We start from the raw sequence: 19,411 nt of genomic DNA on the forward strand, positions 1-19,411 counted from the left end.
GTGACACAGTGAGGAGGCAGCAGAGTTGAGGGAGAAGATGGCCTCACACCCTCCCTCACCTTCTGACACCTGGGATGCAGGGCTGGGAGATGAACCCCTTCTTTCCCCTTCGGGTGGTCACTTTTGGGGATCTGTCTGCTTGAGCTCCACCTGAGGCAGCAGAGCCCTAGCCAGCAGCTGCAGCATTTCTTTGTGTGTGATTCCTATTCCATCCCAAATACTTGCCTTCCCCCAAGCATTAGAGCTGAAAAAAGGAAAGCATAGGAGACTGGGGTCTGAGGATAGGCCTGTGTTTGAAGACACATAAAGTTACCTCAGTCACTGGGAGGCTTTGTGATGAGGCTGGTCAGGATGTCACCCTGTTTCATCAGCTTCTGCTGAGCCCAGAGCTGAAAAGTAGGAAAGAAATCAACTCAGTACTTCTGTTAAAATTAAGTTCCATATCAACAGCAAAGGGTATTTGAGTTCAGTTTTTGCACCAATGTTACACAGAATATTTGTACAATCAAACTCCAAGGTGGTGCATAGGAATTTCAAAGTCACCATAGGCCCTATAGTGTGAGCAATAGATTATAGCAGATATGGAGGTGGCACCTCCACCCTCCCATCACCTTGTTTATTGGAGAAGGACAGTCCCCTCACTTCATCTGCCAGAATGTCCTCCAGACTGTGGGGCTTCCTGCTTTTCTGGGTACCCCCACTGGTGAATGCTGTGCTAAGCCCAGATCTCAGTTATTCATAGGCAAGAGTTTAAACTACGGTGACATCACTGCTGGTATGTTTGATTCTGAGTAGGTCACCTCACATCTGGTTTAACAGAATCATAATATTTTAGCTGCAGTGCCATGAATCCTTCACTAATTTTTGGAGTCGAATTCTGAAATCTGAAATCTTCAGTAACAAATCCACACACAATCAAACACGCTGTCCTTCACTGAAGATCTTCAAGGACCAACAGCAAGAATATGTCCCAGTCTGACTATTCAGGAGGCACTCTGGCAGTCACACTCCAACCACCAGACTCTTTAACTGGTGGGACCCAAGCCCCTTCACAGCGGACAGCTCCAGTGAGCCAACGGGTCCCCACTCAACTCCTTACACATCCCACACTCATTCAGGCAGACCAGCTTTCCTCACCAGTTCAAACCCAGGTTCCCCACAGCAGAGCCTCAGACCTCTGCCTCCTTCAAGTCATTTTATAATAGTGCAGCAACAGAACAGAAACCTTGAGCTGATGCCTCCAGAGAGGGCCCCTGAACAAAGGAACGACAGGGCTTTTACACCCTCACAGTCTATGTATGTGAAGGTGTGGGATCTTCCGAGTCCTTGACTCTTGCTGTGTCTCCAAGTGTCTGATCACCTGGCTAGTGCCACAGGTCCCTGGGCCTTCTGGAATTCACAAGAGCAGCAGTTCACAGCCTCTTCCTTTGGGCTTGGACTCCTGTCCCACATATCTCAATCTGCAGCTCTCACTGCAGCTGCACACCCAGCTCCCTGCACTGAATATTCCTCAAAACTCAGGATCTGAGGTATAGGTTGGGAACTAGCAGGGCAAGCTGCAGGGCAAGCTGCAGCCAGAATTTGTGACTGGATTCTGCAAAATGCTTCTGAGGGAGGGATTAGAGGGGTCAAGCTATAATTTATATCAATGTTATAACTTATCAATCTCTTTAGAGAATGACCAGAAGAATAGCAAGTAAGGCCGGGGTCCTCTGCAGCCCCTTCTGATCCTCATGGTCTCCAAGGCTCATCTCACCTTCCTGATTAATGTTCCAGCCATCCTCTAATGCAAACTGGGACTAAACCCTGCAGGTTTCCAACAAAGCTTGTAATTCCCAAGGAATTTTAATGGATTTTAGATATATACCCCATATCTAATACTTCTGCTGAGTTCCCAATTTTTAGTACTCTGCAGAATTATGAATTTTCACTCCCAGCCTCAACTTTTAAAGGTCTTCTCAGGTTTCACTTGAGAATCAAGGCTGAAGCAGTATCAGGAGTCCTGTGACGAATATGAACTTGGGAAGCCCAAGTTTTTGTAATTTTTGTATGAAAGCTGGTTTTGCTGGGAAGAGCTGTCTGGTTTTGCCTGTGTGCTTGCTGCAGAGCCCTGGAAGGATGTTGACACAGGCTGTAAACCTGCCTGGGATGCAGGGGAGCCCACCCAGGCCTGGCCAGCAGGAAGCACCCATCACAGGCACTGCAGAGAGCTACATGTCACAGAGCAGCAGAAGGTAGGCAGGAAGCCCTGCAGGTCTGAAATGCTCTGGGACTGCTCTGGGAGGAGGCAGGGATGCTCCTCTTTGCTCACTTTGGTGTAACTGGAAATAAACACAGTGCATGAGTGCCCCATATACACAGGGATGGACTGTCTACCCCAGAGGTTTTCAGCTATTTCACCAGACAGATAAGGAGGAAAGACATCTGCCAGAAAGGGGAATTCAACGGTCTTGAAAATTTGTGGCTGCAATTTGGACCCTTGTCATGCCCACATACTGTGTCACTGAGAGAGGAATTCAGTTACCATGGGTTACCCTATCAGTACGGGGACCAAGTGCCTCCCCTCCCAACAGCTCTATAAAAAGAGTCGCTCCAAGACACCCCAGCGGCTTCTGCATACCGGCACAGACCCAGAGAAACTTGGCCACAGGGGGACGGCCGCCAGAGGAGGTGTCAGCATGCCGTCTGCTTTCCAGTTTCAATGCCACCTCGTTCTCATCTTCCTGGCAGCTTCCAAGGGAGAAACCAGATACCTAGAGGTGAGCAATAGGGCTGATGATTAAACATCTTGCTGTGCTTTTAGCTGCTATCTTCTAACTTGTACTCTCAGCTTTCAAGTATTGTGCTTTATTCTCTTCCTTTCCTATTCCCGCTTCTCCTGCATTAAACTTACACCTGGGTAACATTAATGCAACAGTCCCATGTATTCTGTACTAGCCCTCTGTTTATTTACACTCAGCAATTTTGCTGAGGATTTAAGAGACTCTCAGTGCACTTAGCTGCTGGGCTCACCTCTTAGATGCCAGGTTTATTTCCCCTCTGCTGCAGGTTGGCAGCTTTCTGCATGAGCTCTTCCACAGCTGCTGTTTCTGCAGGAGGGATGTAATGTGCTGTGCCTGTTCTTGAGAGGTGCAGGGAGAGGGCTGCATTTCACTTTGCCCCAGACTCTTTTTGCCCTCCATCTTTCACCAGGTGAGGGATGCTGGTGAAGATGACCCCTTCCTACTACTCAGTGAAGATCTGAAGCGAGAGCTGTCTGCAGGACAGATCTACCGGCGGTCGCTCCGTGAGTTTGTTTGGTCCCACTGGCAGGTGGGAGAATCCTGGGGGTACCTCAGGGAGGTGAAAGAGCTAATTGGGAATGACAGAACTGCAGGAGCTTTTTGCAGGACTAGAGAGAAGAAGGACAAAGCGTTAAATCCACAGAAACCTGTGGTTTGAGGCAGAGGGTTGGGGTTCATAGTTGATGGTCACACATAACTAGAGCAGGATGGGGATTCCCTACCCGTGTCCCTAAGCAAGGTCACATTGCCAAGGCGTGGGGCAGGTGTAGTAGCTGCAACGGGGGAGAAATCTGAAAGAATAGCGTGTTTGTGCACATACACACACAGAGTTTTCTGCTCAGCGATGCACTGACATACCTTCCCCCCTCATCCCCCCCCCGTCACGCGTTTGTGCTCACACCTGCGAGCTACTATTTATCTTCTGATGCTCAGCAGGCTCCTAATTGCTTCAGCTGGCTCTCCCTGTCCTCACTGCCAGCCGGCTCCCAGTGCGGGGGGGGTCTCTCCTATTCCACTCCTTTCCTGCACAGTGGGAGCTGGCACCGAGTCTCCCTCCAGAGCAGGCAGAGGCAGTAGTCCTTTGTCCCTGCTTCTCCAGGGTGCATTGACATGCTGAGTATAGAGGGGCAGTTCACCTTCACCACAGACCAACCACAGCTGCACTGCGCAACCTTCTTCATCGGGGAGCCCGAGGAGCTCATCACGATACACTACGACTACGTAAACATCGACTGCCAAGGCGGGGACTTCCTGAAGGTAAGAAGCTGCAAGGCGCTGGTGTCCTGTGACTTGTGAGGTGTTTGCTGTGTGTGCAAGGGGCAGGTGCACATCTGTGTGTTGTGTGTGTTTCTGTGTACAAAACAAGCTTTCACAAAGCAAGCACCTCTGGGATGGCTCTTTCTCCTCCCTGAGAAACTCTGAGTATGTGTCCCCCCCCCCCCCCATCTCTACTCCTCTAAAGCAAAGTCAGATGTAGGATGAGGATCCCTCTCCAGACTACTGTACTATCTCCTCTGAACTTTTCCAGAAGCCACCTCTATGGAGTGTCCATACCCAGGGGGATGGCTGAAAATTTGGTCAGTGGGATTTACTCATTTCACTGTGAACCTCATGAGCCCTGCAGATAATGACACAGATCTCTGGACTGCTGTTATTGCTCTCGGACCTCTGCTCACAGGTCACTTAGCATCAGGTTAATAGTGGCTGGATCACTGAAGGCTTTCTTTAAATTTTTCCTGCTATAAACTTTCAGGGCATTGTCTCTGAACAGAAAGAGACTCGTGACTCACAGCTGTTAATATTCCAGTGTTGAAAAACTTTACCAGCACATTTCTCTGGCAGGCAGGAGCATTCATCAAGATCTGAACCTTGGTCAAGGGGAGGCTGGGTGATCCCTGGCTCCCCTTGCCTTGCACTTCGCCCTTTGTGCTGAACTGGCAAGGCACAGAACAGACCACATCCAATCTAGTAGCAAGCTGAGGTCCAGGAACAGGGAGAAGGAGGAAAGCTGCCCTTTAGCCCTTTCCTTTTCTCCAACTCCCTTTACTCCAGAGAATTCTGTCCTTCCATTCCATATCTTGGCTGAGATCTCTCCCCATGTGGCTAGAGGGAGGCTGATTTCACCCTCTTGTGGGTCTAAGGCTTTTGTACCTGGACTTATGGTCATTCATGGAGGCTAGAAAAATGCCAAGATACGTTTTATTGAGCTTTCCTTTCTTTGCTAATGGTGTCTCAAACTTCTCTGTTATATTGCTGTATATATACAGGCAGCTTTACCCTCATGTAATTTGAGCACCTGCATCACATTACTTCAGAAACTTACAGTTCTGGCAAATCCAGACAGATCCTGATGTTTTTTTCATCATGAAGTCCCACATACATCAGAATTATTGACTGAAGGGATGGCTGAACCTGGTCCTTGAATTTTGGGAGTACTGGCTGAAGTGTTTAAGGAATTACCATGTGAGAGCAGCTAGGAGGGAATTGAAACAGCAAGGCAGGCAGTTGCATATCTATGCTAGAGCTAATAGGTATTTCTACTTCTGACACATTTCTTGCAAGATTGTGAGGGAAAATTGTTGCTTTTTTGTTATGAAGGAAAAGATGTGTAGAAGCTGATGCTGAAGGCCCAGACAAGTAATGCAGGATTTCTTTTGCTTGCTAGTGGTTAAAGAAGGTGAAAGAACTGAACAAGTGAAAGCAATACCTCTGCCAATAATTCAAAGTTTTTCTGTATTCCAATTTCTCTGGAAGGCCACTGGGATCATAAATGACAAGCTGCAAAGCATGGATGGTAGAAAATTACAGGTTAGATCAATCGACATAATGCCCAGAGCTTGAAAAGGTTACTTATATATCTTGTGGCTCCCAAATCAAGCTGGTCAAAAACTTCTCGTAGTAACAATGAAATTGCAGAAAAAAGAATGTGATGATGCTGAAGAAAAAAAGATACTTCCCTCAAAAGAAAAAAATAAATAAATAAAAAAAGACAACAAAAGTTGTCACCTGAAGGAGATAAAAACATTAAAAGTTTTATGTATCCCTTTCCTAAACATCAGTTAAAGCAAGAATAATGAGTTGATTGTTAGGAAATCAATAAATACAAAGAATTTTTGTTTTCAGTTTGCAGTTTTGAACAGGTTATATGGTGTCAAAAGAAAAGAGTGTCTGTTATACTTCTTGTTTCTGTTCTCTGCTAACAGAGCAATAAGCAAAAGCTTGTTTTGTATTGTTTAACCTCTGTAGGTGTTTGATGGATGGATACTCAAGGGAGAGAAATTTCCCAGTTCCTTGGACCACCCACTCACCACTTCTCAAAGATATGTAGACTTCTGTGAAAGTGGGAATATTCAGAGGAGCATCAGATCATCACAAAACGTGGCAATGATCTTCTTCAGGATTCAGCAACCAGGCAATGGATTTACTGTCACAGTCAAGAAAAACAGAAATCTCTTCCGTAAGTCTGAATTTCACACTACCAAAGGGGCTTGAATTTGGAAGCAGAAAGATTGTGTTGTTTTACACTGAATTTTCTCACTGTGGTTATTTGCACTGATAAGGCTGAGGTAAGGGAAGTGGAGCCCTGCAGGCTTGATTCAGGCTCAGTGTGTGTCCCAAGAGAAAAATGAGCTTAAGAGATCACACAGGCTTCAATATGCAAGACTCTAAGGCTCTTTCTTTCAGATGAGATCCCTCCCAATCTAATATTGGCATATTCCAACACATTTAGCTAGAACAAATAGTATTAATTTAGCAATTTCAATCTCAGCGTTTTCTAGATCTGGGTGAAAAATGAGGAAAAAATATTTGAAAAAGGTCAACAGTAAAATCAGTGTATTGAATGGTTATGTGGTAGTTATGAGAGATATACAACCACAGGGATCTATCTGCAAGTTCTTTCCCTAATCTTCTGAGCTGCCAAGGCAGAACGGCTAGAACAGCTTGGGTTGAAAGAGAGCATAAAGGTATCTCATTTCAACCCCCCACCGTGGCCAGGAATGCCACCACACACTAGACCAGGCTGTCCAGGGCCTCATCCAACCTGGTCTTGAACTCTTCCAGCAGTGGAGCACCCACAACTTGACTGGGAAACCTGTTCCAGTACCTCTCTTGAATTGTTTTTTCCAGAGAGGATGGCACATTTAGCAATTATTGTTCAGGCCAGTCTGATTTATCTGCCTAACTACTCAAAGTGACTGAAGAAAACAAAACAGAAAAAAAACAAACAAAACAAAAAACAAACAAGAAAACAAACAAAAACACCCAAACAAGCAAGCAACCTCCCCAAAAAACAAAACAAAGTCCCCAAAACCAAAAAACAGTTGACAGCATGTCTGCTGTGTCTTTACTCTATGTTATTCAGACGTGAGACTGCAAACTGGGTCCCCACTCTGGTGTGGCTTCATGCCCATGGATGTGATGATTATTGTATTCAAATGCTGGAGGTGGCTGGTGTCTTTCACTGTCCTGCTAAAGCAACTGCAGATCTATGTCAAGGATCCCTTGGTTTGCTCACATAGATAAGTTACTGCTTTACCTGAACTCTTAAGCTTGAACTTAAAGATAAAATCATGCTGTCATTTCAGTGAGATATTTTGCCATGTAATCAACTCCAGTTCAGAGGAGCAGAATAGGACTTAGGGGGTTGCTGGCAATATCAGGCAATAAGCTGTCAATTAAACACAATCCCTACCTTCACCCATTTTTAGTCTCCTTCAAACTGACAAACTGTATAAGCCCCTGATGCCCAGCTTTCAGGTGTGAGCTCTTCTATTGACTGCTTCACCCTAGGGTTCTGCCAGACCTCATGTTACACAGTAAACAATGGGGAGGAAATTGTTAAGGAACAAATGCTATGCAAGAACCTCACAAAATGACACACACATTCTTTTCAGCATTTGGTTGTAACTTACAGTAATTAAACTATCTCTGCTTTTTTGGTACTGTAATTATGTAGTTTTCCTACATGCAGTGATGACTGGACAAGTAACTGTTGTACCTTTTCCTGTGTCCCAGCTTGCAATGTCATCTCTCAGACCCCCTCAGGAAGGTTTACCATGGTCATTCCTCACCAGCACAGAAACTGCAGCTTCTCCATAATCTACCCAGTGGTGATAAAAATATCTGATCTTATCCTGGGCCATTTAAATGGTCTCTTTTTAAAGGTGGGATCTTTATTTCCTAAGAAAATATTAGCATGTGAAATTTTTCTGGGCACAGAAGAGGGAAGGGATGAAGCAGGGATAGGCTGTGACACTGGCTGCTAAGGCATGGGTGCTCTGGTTTCTCCCAGTGTGGAGAGCTGGGGCTGTTTCTGTCACTATTGTCTCTGTAATGTTGCAATGGCAGCCAAATTATGCAAAGTGCCATTAATGCATGTAACGATTGCTTGCCGTAACAAAGGGTAAGGGTTTCATTATAAAGGAAGGAGCACTCTCCCTGGGAGCTGTATGTCTGTATTTAAATGAATGAAAGCAATGAATGAAAGCAGTAAACACTCTGAAGAGAGAAAGGAGCCATTAGATAGCAAGGTATCATCACAGACAAAATACAAACGTGCTCACCACTGATTGCCTGCTCCATATGCTGAGCATCCTTTGCTCTGATCTGGGATATTTGGTGCTTGGTGACAGAAGAGGAGCTGTTGGTGATATCTGTGCCTGAGAAGTGTAAGTACTAATGCCAAAATATTCAGAGAAAAGAGCAAGGAAATTTGTTTTCTCCTGCCAGTGAGTCTGAGAGCCCAAGTTTTTTAAGGAGATTACCGGTGTATGAGCAAGTCAGGTTTTGAGAGATGGGCAAGAGCATTAGTTGACTTACTCAGTGGTGAGCAGAAAAGGACAACAGCAAAGGAAGGTAAAGAAACTAGGCACTTCAATAGCAGCATAAGGGTGACAGCCCAAAGGTGTTCAAGGTGTCCATGTAAGATATTTTTGGCAAACAGCATTAATTTCAGGATATTTGTGGCTTTAATATATAGTAAGACATTGTTTTCAGAAAAAACAGTAGTCTTTTTGTTATTTTCTACCTTAATTGAACTTTGCCACAATGATGCATTTTAGCATTTTTTTAGGAATAAATATGGTATAGTGAGACTGAAGTTCCTGCCTGCCAGCTGAATGTAGGCATACATACAGTCCAGGCCTACATTAATTTGATTCCATGTCTAAACATCCAGAACCAGATTGCTTATCTACATTAAAATCTACAGTTGAATCAACATCTTTTCTCATGCCAGTAATTTTCAAAGTCCATTTAGGTCTTTCTTTGGAATCCCTTAAGAAAATTAACTTACTAATGTCAAATCAAGGTAACACTGCTCAGCATGAGAAACTGATTTCGCACAGCTTTAAGCACAGGTGACTGTCACCAATCGTTAGCTTCAATAATGCTACATTTTGAAGATGAATGGTAAATAACTTTTAGCCTCTGCCTTTTTAAGAAACCGTCCGCAGGCTGTGCAGGAGTGGGAGATTTTGTAGAACTTCTTGGAGGAGCTGGCTTAGACCCATCCAAGATGTTTCCCCTAGCTGACCTCTGTCATTCCTTTCATGGATCTGGTAAGAACTTCTTCCGATTACCTCCACATAATAAAATAATTAACCATAATCTGACATGCAGAGACACACACACACATCTGGACTTCCTGCTAGACTGGTGAACTTCACACTTAGCAGAACATGAGAGCTAGTGCTATTCAAGCCTGTGGTTTGGCTGTGTGTTACAGCACACCCATGACCACTCATTTGCCCTTTTAATAAACATTATGACAAGGCTGAAATAGACATATTTTAAAAATTCTTGTCCTATGACAAAAATAAATGTTAGAATGTCAGCTCATAAAAAGGTCTTGAAATTCGCAGCAAATGAAGGCAGATTGTTACATTCTCAGTTAAAGAGCTTTTCTGTAATTTACTCAGTGTTTCCAAGGCCTTTTCTCCTGCAGGTGTAACACATACCCCAGAAACATCAGAGTTCCCGTTCTCTACTTTGAACCTGCTGGGGCCTCTGAACCTCTTCTACTATCATGCTGGTCCAGTGTCTTATTTCTCCCCATAAAAATAAGAACTTGCAGTTTCCCTAATATTCAATAAGAGACTGCAAAGTGTGGCACTGGTAAGACAGACTAACTCCTATGGCACACCTGTCATATCGCACAAGTATCAACAGGGCACTGGAGAAGCAGCATTTCCACAGAGCTGCAGAGCTGGCACATGCCTGCCTCTTGTGGTCTGCCTTGCCTTTCATCACACCACAACAGTGTTGTTCAAAGATTCACCACAACTGTTCAAAGATTTAACTGTTAAGTGCTGCTGTTGAATGATAATACTGAGCACTGGAATAAGATTAAAATGTGTTTTCCTGGTGGTGTGAAGGAAGTGAAAATCCATCTCAGCAGCTCCTGTTCTCCCAGTGTCATACCAGATTTCTCCTCAAGTGTGGAAGTTCCCCCAGGTTTCCCAAACAAAAAGGATTTGCCAAGCTTCCACTCAAATGGCTTGCCTAAAGCAGCAGTTAGTGACACACTCAGTTTCCCTCAGAGCAAGACCATGTGCTACCATTTGAGTTTGTCTTGATGGGACTCTCACATGCCTTTCTTCCTGTGAAGAGTGTCCTTACACACAAACCCACTCATCCCTCTAACAGGAAATATTTCAGTGTTGTTAATTTTGGCTGTCTCCAGGATGTACTGCCATTACCCGTACCCCATCACTCATGGTATCTAAAAGTAGCACATAGACATGGAGTAGCATTTGCAAGAGGGAAGGATACTTAATGAAACTGTAATCATTGTAAAGCAAAACTAACAAACACAAAAGTTCATCAGTAATATGACTGCTGGAAGGTCATTATGACACATGAATTTGCTTTATTTTCAAAGTTGTTTGTATCAGTGCTTCATAATTCCCATCATTATATATCTCTTTTCCCTCACTTTCTCTTATATAAATGTATCTTTATATCTACTTTATATCTCTTTTCCCTAAATAGCCCAAATGAAGATTGGCTGTGACAACACTGTGCTGCGAATGGTCTCCAGCGGCAAACACGTCAACCGTGTGACATTTGAGTATCATCAACTGGATCTGCAGGAAACAGAAACAAGAAAGGAGAACAGCATTGAGGAATTCTGCTTTCCTAGTATCTGAGAAACCAGGACACACATCTTCATGTAGCTAATGAAAATGAAGTTCTATAATAGTGTATTCTTTCCTTTAACCAGCTGGTGGTGTTGAGCCTTTCTATAAGCATAATTCTTTTTTCATACAAATCAATCATTCCCATCAGCAAGCAGGAAAAACCAACAAATGTATTAATCTTTGTTATTATCATATTCTTTCTGCAATGTTTAAGCTCATTTACCATATCAAAAATCAATAGCAAGAATAAAAGGGTATGTTTTCTGTATAAATGTTATTAGGAAAATAGACAAAAAATCCTAGTCTGGGGATATATGAAATCCACAATAAACATGAACTTCATGCAGCAGCTTTATCCTTTTATATCTAGTATAAACAAACAAAAAAAATGATGGTGAACTACAATTCCAGTTTTGTAAGAGGAAGCCCAAAATTAGTGTGCGTAAAAACTACTGTTTTACTTATGACTTTAAATGTACTATTTATTTCTAATGACATGTTTTTAATAAAAGTTTGTAGCATGAGACTTCCTTACACAATTCCAAACATAAATAAATACATTCAAAGAGTTGGCAAAGAGTTCTTATGTTGTACATTTTCTGAAGAGGTCTTTTAACATACTGATTATACTTCCTAAGTCTTGTGCAGTTTTCTGGAAATTAAATCTTGAATACACGTTGCTGAAAAACTGTGAACTACTATGAGCAAAAATTTGGTTTCTCTAGGTTGGTAACCCCTCCACACAAAGTTTCATTAGTACACTTACTAGTACTTCCCTCTTTGAGATTTTTTGGTTGTGTTGTGCTGACCTGTGTAGGCCAGGATAGAAAAATATATACTTTTTCCAGGCCTTTGGTGTCCCAGAAAAGGACTGTCAGCCTTGGAGAACACTGGGAAGCAAAGCACAGCGTAGGACCAGAACTGTGTCCTAGCTTTGAGAGCAAGGTCTGACTGGTATGTTTTCTGGGAGTCCTAGCTGGTAGTAACAAGAGCAAACTGTTCCTCCTCCAGGGCTGAATTAAGGGTGAAACCTAATTAATCCAGCTGCATTCCTGAAATCTTTCACTCTAAAGTATGGCTTTTAATCTCACAGTCATTCATTCAAAATCAAGTGTCTTGATTATTCAGCAGCTCTGCAGTTAATCTCCCTGACTAAAGTTGGTGAAAACCACAGGATGCCTCAGACTCTCCCTCTTTTGGTTTTGGAAGCCCTGTTTTTGTGACTGACTCATGAACAGATGGATATCTTTGGCAGACTCAGGTACCCACCCTGTAGGGCTGTGTTTATGGAAAAAGTGGGGATTGTGGGAATGTTTCACTTAATTCCAAGGAAAACAGACGAAAGTGCTGCTGGCTATTCCACAACATGAAGCAACCCTGACTGGGGTCTCTGAGTGGGGGGTTCTTGGCCACTACATCCTTGCTCATGCAAACCACTGTGTGCTTTCTGAGCCACACTGAAGTGCTGGCAGTGTTGCTGTTGCCACCCAGCATCAGAAACATCACATCCTATAATCCCAAAATCATAGAATGGCCTGAGTTGGAAGGGACCTTAAAATGTCATCTAGCTCTAACTCCCTTGCTGTGGGCAGGAACACCTTCCACCAGACCAGGTTACCCAGAGCTCCATCCAGCCTGGCCTTGAACACTTCCAGGGGTGGGGAATCCACTTCCTTGGGCAACCTGTTCAGTGTCTCACCACCCTCACAGTAAAGAATTCATTTGCAATATCTAATCTAAACCTACTCTCTTTCAGTCTGGATCCATGCCCCTATTCCTGTTACTACATGCTCTTTTGTAGAAAGTGTCTCTTCATCTTTCTTGTATGTTCCCTTCAGGTACTGGAAGGCCATAATTAGGTGATCTATAAGACTTCTCTTTTTCCAGGCTGAAAAACCCCAATTCTGTCAGGCCATCTTTATATTAAAGAGTGGTGCTCCATCCCTCTGACCATCTTGGTGTCCTCCTCTGGACTCACTCCAGCAGGTCCATGTCCTTCCTGTGCTGGGACCCCAGAGCTGATGCAGCCCTGCAGGTGGGGTGTCAGCAGAGCAGAGCAGAGGGGCAGAATCCCCTCCCTGGCCCTGCTGCCCACGCTGCTCTGGATGCAGCCCAGGGCACATTTGGCTCTCTGGGCTGGGAGTGCCCATGGCTGGGTCATGTCCAGCCTCTCACCCACCAGCACCCCCAAGCCCCTCTGGGCAGGGCTGCTGTGATCTGTCCATCCCCCAGCCTGTGCTGGTACCAGGGCTGCTCTGACACAGGTGCAGCACCTTGCACTTGGTCTCATCAGACCTCATGGGAATTCCATGGGCCTTCACCTAGAGCTTGTCCAGGTCCCTCTGGATGGCATGAAGTGCATTCATCTTGGTGTCATTGCAAATTTTGCTGTGGGTGCACTTGATCTGTCCCTATCTGTGACATTAATGAAGATATTAAATCATACTGGTCCCAGTACAGGCCCATGAAGGACCACTTGTTACTGATGTATACTGGGGCTCTGAGCCATTGACTCTATACTCTGGATGTGACTGTCAAGCCAATCCTCATCCACCAAACAATCCATCCATAAAATCCTTCTCTCCAATTTAGAGAGAAGGATGCTGTAGGAGACTGTGTCAAAGGCTTTACAGAAGACCAGATAAATAACACCTGTAACCTTTCCCTTGTCCACTGATATAGTCACTCCATCATAGAAGGCAGCTGATTTGGTAAATCAGGGAGAAAAAAATCAGGACTCAATGAAAAAGCTTTTTTTTCTGAAAAAACTTGAAGTGACACAACATACCTGTCCCCAAACATCTTGCTCAGTTCATCCTTTCTGGGTGCCTATCACTGTCAGCGTGGCCTTCACTGCAAGTAGCCTCACCAGCCTTTTCTGAGCACCCTTCAGTGAACCAGGGCAGTTTCTGGGTTGCACCATTTGGGAATAACCTCTTATGCCAAATTGTTCCCATTCATGTTCCTCCCTTCAAACTGGGGAGAGGTAGAGGTCTTTAAAACACTACACCTTGGTCACTAGGAAACAGAGGAGTTGAAACTTCAGCAACGTATTTCAGATCCAATAGCTGAGGACTAAGTCACTGGTGAAGGTAAACTCAGTCTTTTGCTTCATGAGGTTTCATAGTGGGATTTTCCACCTTTCAGCTTCCTGTGGTGCTTTTTTCCCAATGCCAACATGGCATAAATGACTCCAAAACACCAAGGCCTTGTAGAAAAGGTTCTTAATGCTTAGAGATTTGAGAATTCACCTTCCATGATGTGCAGAAGTGGACTTTATTAGTAAGAAAACTTACTGTTATAAAAGAAAATGAAAAACATCACTGCATATGATGGGCAGCACCACCTATTGATGCTGTCTCATGTGAAGTACTCAAGCATATAGTGTTTTTTTCAGAATTGGATGTCTTCTAATCAACATAAATTTAGGCAGCACCATCAATGGTACCACCCCTCTCAGATGGCTGTCTTAGACAGACCTGGCATTCTCTGGTCTGTGCTTTAACACCTACCTCAAAATCAAGTAACTTCAATCTGTGTGTGTGTTTTTATCAAGGCCCTCATCATTTCAGGAGCTGCAGATCTTCAGCCACAAGAAGTCAGCTCTTAGATGTCAAAGGGCATGAATCCTCAAGATGTAAGGAAATAAGTATCCTCATAAGTAAAAAAAAAACCCAAAAAACCAAAAAAAACCATAAAAGAACTGCAAGAAGAAAAATAAAAAAATAAGGCAAGTGGAAATTTTGCAAATGGGTGAAAAAGAAATAGGTGAATAATTTGAATTATCTGTTGAAAGAAACAAGGTATCAGTTAGCAAGGTTGTAGCCTGGAGGATGACAAGAAATGGGAAGTCTCCTAAGAATAAAGAAAGAAATCAAGGCCCTAACAATAAAATGTAATAAAAGTCTTTGAAGAGGAAGTGCTTTGAAATGTTTGCTTTGATAATAAATTGTATGTCCAGTATTTAGACACCCTATCATCCACCAATGCAGGCAAATCTCACAATTAATCACACAATTAATTATTAATTAATTAATTAATTAGTAAGGAATTAATTATATTTATATAATATTTATTAATAGTAATTAATAATTAATTAATTAATTAACAAATCTCACAATTAATCTCACAATTAATTAATGATGATTAAAAATCATCAAATCTCACAATTAATGATAAAACCCAAAAAACCTTGGGGAAAGGTGTGAATGACAGCATTAGTGGAGACTCTGATGTCTGAGAATGTTGTCTCTTAAGCAAGGCAGACACTCTGGTTCAAGAGCAGCACAGTGGCCATGCCCAGGCCACTCAGTCCATTCGCACACAAGGCATCAATGTGATGGATGGCAAAATGGCATTTATTGCTGGAGAATCTGACATTTTATAGCCTAGGTCCACTGTGTTACTCCCATCTGCTTTCATCACAGCTAGGTGCTATTGGCTAATTGCAGGAGTCATTACCATAAACTAAAGAGGAGGGGAGTGACTATCTTTCCATTACATCCCGGTATCTTCCAAGCCACCAGGCCCTGCTTCTACATGAGAATACACCTGTTTTGTCTTTTTTACTTGGCATCACCACTGACTTTTTTTTATGGAAGTGCTATAAAAGGGGTCATGATATCACAATAGCACATGGCACAAGAATACTGTGCTAGACTTAGAAAGAAAACCACTAGCTTTGAACTGATAAATTAGTCAACACTCACTGACTGAAAAATTCTTCAGTGCCACAAAAATTACTGAAGATCCTACTGTAAAGATTTGTTGTCTGCACGGAAAGGAAGTAATCCTCAATTCTTACTGCAAAAAAACCTCTTCAAAGACAGAGGGATACAGGACATGAATCACCATTAAATCCAGGGTGGCTGTTCAGAAAAAATAATGTAGTATGAGTTCCCCAGAGGGAAGCTGAATTTCCCATCTTAAAAATCTCAAATCCATTGAGATTTGACAGTGAAAACCCTTTTACTTAAAACCATGCAGTAGTCTTCAGCTGAAATGTTGGAGTTTTTCTTTCCATCTATACCAGGTATAAATGAAATATGTGAATTATAATGCAGAGATTTAATAGAGAGTGTAGAGTCTCTGTTGTTAAATTATTAATTATTCAGAAGAGAAAATGGAAATATTCTGGAGGTACTGGGAAAAAAATCTGTCCCTAGAGAAGTGACTTCAGGCATTTGAAAGAATCAGTCAACTGAAAAATGTTTTTCATTACTTTTTTGGAAATGAAAAGGGGAACATTGTTATGGGACCCACCAACACAGAGCAATCACAGATCACAGAATATTCTGAATGAAAACGGACCCATAAGGATCACAAAGTCCAGCCCTTTAATGAATGGTCTCCATACTGGCATCAAACCCACAATCCTGGTGTTATTTGCACTGTGCTCCAACTAACTGAGATAATCTCAGCCAAGAGCTTTATAAAATAGGACTTGACACTGGAACAGATACATACTTATTCAAGCTGTTTGGGATTTTTAAAGAAAAAAAGCCACTTAGAAATTAAGGGTTATTTTCAATAAGTAAGGTGCATTAGAAATCTTTCATCGAAGTTTTTCTGATCTCCCTAAATTGGGAGGAGCTGTTGACTCCCTTGAAGGCAGAGAGGCTCTGCAGAGACATCTGGACAAATCAGAAATTCCAATCACCTACCATGTGAAGCTTAACAAGGGCAAGTAACAGATTCTGTGCTGGGATGGGGCAGCCCTGGGTGTATGGACAGACTGGGGAATGCGAGGCTGCAGAGCAGCACTGTGAAAAGGAACCTGGGGGCCCTGGTTAATGGCAAGCTGAACATGAGCCAGCAGTGCCCTGGCAGCCAGGAGGGCCACCCGTGTCCTGGGGGCATCAGGGACAGCATCAGCCAGGCAGGGGAGGGGATTGTCCTGCTCTGCTCTGCTCTGCTCTGGGGCAGCCTCACCTCGAGTGCTGGGGATAGCTCTGGGTACCAGAACAGCCTAAAGCTATAGAGTGTCCAAAGGAGGGCCACAAGGATGATGAAGGGCCTCAAGGGGAAGGCGTGTGAGGAGCAGCTGAGGTCACATAGTCAGTTCAGCCCACAGAACACTGAGGGGAGACCTCATTGCTGTTACGGCCTCCTTGTGAGGGGAAGAGCAGGGGCAGGCACTGATTTCTTCTGTGGTGACAGTGACAGCACCTGAGGGAATGGCCTGGAGTTGCAAAAGGGAAGGTTAGGTTGGATGAAAAAAGGAGAAAAAGGTTCTTCACTAGAGGTTGGGCACTGGAACAGGCTCTTCGGCACCAAGCCAGAGTTCAATAAGTATTTGGACAATGCCCTCAAGCACATGGTGGGATTCACAGGGATGTCCTGTGCAGGGCCAGGATATGGACTTTGATTTTTGTGCCTTCCTTCCAACTCAGGATATTTTATGATTCTTTGATCCCACTGATTTCTGTCTTCAGAGGTAAAAACTCAGAAGAACAATTGAAAGGCTGACAATAGTGAAATATTACCATGATTTCTTCCTTTGTGAAGTGACCATATGTTCCCAGAATTAGATTCTTTCTTCATAAAGCAGTAACAAAAATATCAGAGATTTATTGGTGGTAATTTGCTGCTTGCTGTAATAAGGAACAATCATTTTTAAAGCTGAAGTTTTTCTGCTAAAATTATGTTGATTCTTATCTTTCACAACTGACAATGAAAATAAGCACTCAGAGCAAGCCATGTCTGGTCTTTCTGAATGGCAGTCTAAGCAACCTCTAAAACATCTTCTAAGTATCTGCTCTGCTAACATTGAGTCTGTGCAATCATGCTCTGCTTTCTCTGTTATGAAGTTTAAATCAACAGTCAGGGAGGAGTTTCACAAAAGCTGAATAGTAAGGAGAGCAGATTTGCAGAACACATTAGGTGCTTGGCTCTATAACCTCCTTCCCACCTAATGTCTGCTCCTGCAAATTTAAAATACATCTCCTGTGCCATTACACTGCACTGGCTTCACATGCCTATTAGATTTTATGAATCTGCAGGGTCTACATTATTTTTTGCACATAGGGTAGCAAACGCTCTAGACTCCATTATTTTTCACTGGAATATATGCAGTACCAATTATGTTACAGAGATCAAGCTAATTTTTAATGACTCTAGGAATTTCACTTGCCTTCATGAAACGCACACTTCTTAGGACCTCAAAGCTGTACTTACTCTGTTCTAAACACAGCTAAATTATACTTCAAGGAAGTGATTCATTATAGTCATTTTTACTCAGAGACTCATTACTTATGATATCTGAGTAACTTTCTTGTAGATAAATTGACACAGTTTTCAATTTTTTTCCCCCCACTTTGCTTCTTATCTTTAAAGATCAGCAACAACTAATCATAGCAACTATGGATTTTGTACGCACATCATTTCCTATTAAAGGAAATGCAGTGTATTACACGTGAGTCACTACAAAATGAAAAGTTTTCATTATCTGTTCTTTTGAATAAAATTGATATTCATGCTATCGTGCTGCTGCAAATTACCATCAAACCATCAATTACAGTGTTGACTAATAGTTTTTTTTTTATAACTTTGCCCCTCAACAGGAAAGCAAGCAGATTTATAATCAAAATTTGCCTTCCATCTATACACTGGAGCTCAGTGTCCTTCATCAGGACTCACACAGCATTTTGAAGAGTCCCTAGCATGTCCTTCAGGTCAAGCACATGATGCTTGTTTCATGAGGGGCACATTTCTCATGAATGTCTCACCACTTGGTGCCCTGGCAGCCAGAAGGGCCACCCGTGTCCTGGGGACATCAGGCACAGCATCAGCTGGGCAAGGGAGGGGATTGTCCTGCTCTGCTCTGTTCTACTCTGGGGCAGCCTCACCTCCAGTGCTGGGGACAGCTCTGGGTGCCACAATGTAAGAGAGACATTCTGCTATCTGAGAGCACCCAAAGGAGGGCAATGAACATGGTGAAGGGCCTAGAGGAGAAGCCATATAAGGAATGCCTCACTGCTTCTTCCAGGAGCTCACACGCCCCAAAGCTGGAGAAGAAACATCTTCTGAACATTAAGCTTACAGGCACAGCACCCAGCTCTTCTTTGCCCTGATGCCATCCCTGGCTCACAGTTGTTGAGTGAGCATAATCTTGGCTAAATCCTACAGGATTTCTCCTACCCTTGGATGCTTCCCTCTGCTGGTGGTGAGGAGGTGCTTGGGGAGGGCTCTTTTTTGTGGAGGAGAGCAGCAGAAGCTGCTCTATCATTCTATCATTCAGTCTGACATCATCAGGGCCCACTGATCACTGCACATACCTTGGGCATGTGCAGGTAAAGGAAGGCACTGGCATGCACTTAAATAAAACATTATATAAAGCTCAGTTATTAAAACAATATGAGGCAATAGTAGAGGGGATGACTGTGTACTTGTCACACGACCAAAAAAAATTACAGAATTATCATAATGGTAGATGACTAAAAAATCATAACAATTTGTCTGAAGAACAATCACTGTCTTTGGAAAACT

At 43.2% G+C, this 19,411-nt stretch overlaps 1 protein-coding gene across 1 annotated transcript; it reads left to right on the forward strand.

Annotated features, from left to right (window-relative positions):
- The first annotated feature begins 2,613 nt into the window (after positions 1-2,613).
- Positions 2,614-11,487, forward strand: CRHBP (corticotropin releasing hormone binding protein). The gene is made up of 7 exons (XM_058826345.1): positions 2,614-2,759; positions 3,193-3,286; positions 3,883-4,040; positions 6,030-6,240; positions 7,800-7,948; positions 9,226-9,343; positions 10,776-11,487. The coding sequence occupies exons 1-7, from the start codon at positions 2,679-2,681 to the stop codon at positions 10,931-10,933; spliced, it is 969 nt and encodes a 322-aa protein (XP_058682328.1). The 5' UTR covers positions 2,614-2,678; the 3' UTR covers positions 10,934-11,487.
- The last annotated feature ends 7,924 nt before the right edge of the window (positions 11,488-19,411 follow it).

This window comes from Poecile atricapillus, chromosome Z, assembly GCF_030490865.1.
Source record: "Poecile atricapillus isolate bPoeAtr1 chromosome Z, bPoeAtr1.hap1, whole genome shotgun sequence".
Taxonomy (NCBI): Eukaryota; Metazoa; Chordata; class Aves; order Passeriformes; family Paridae; genus Poecile; species Poecile atricapillus.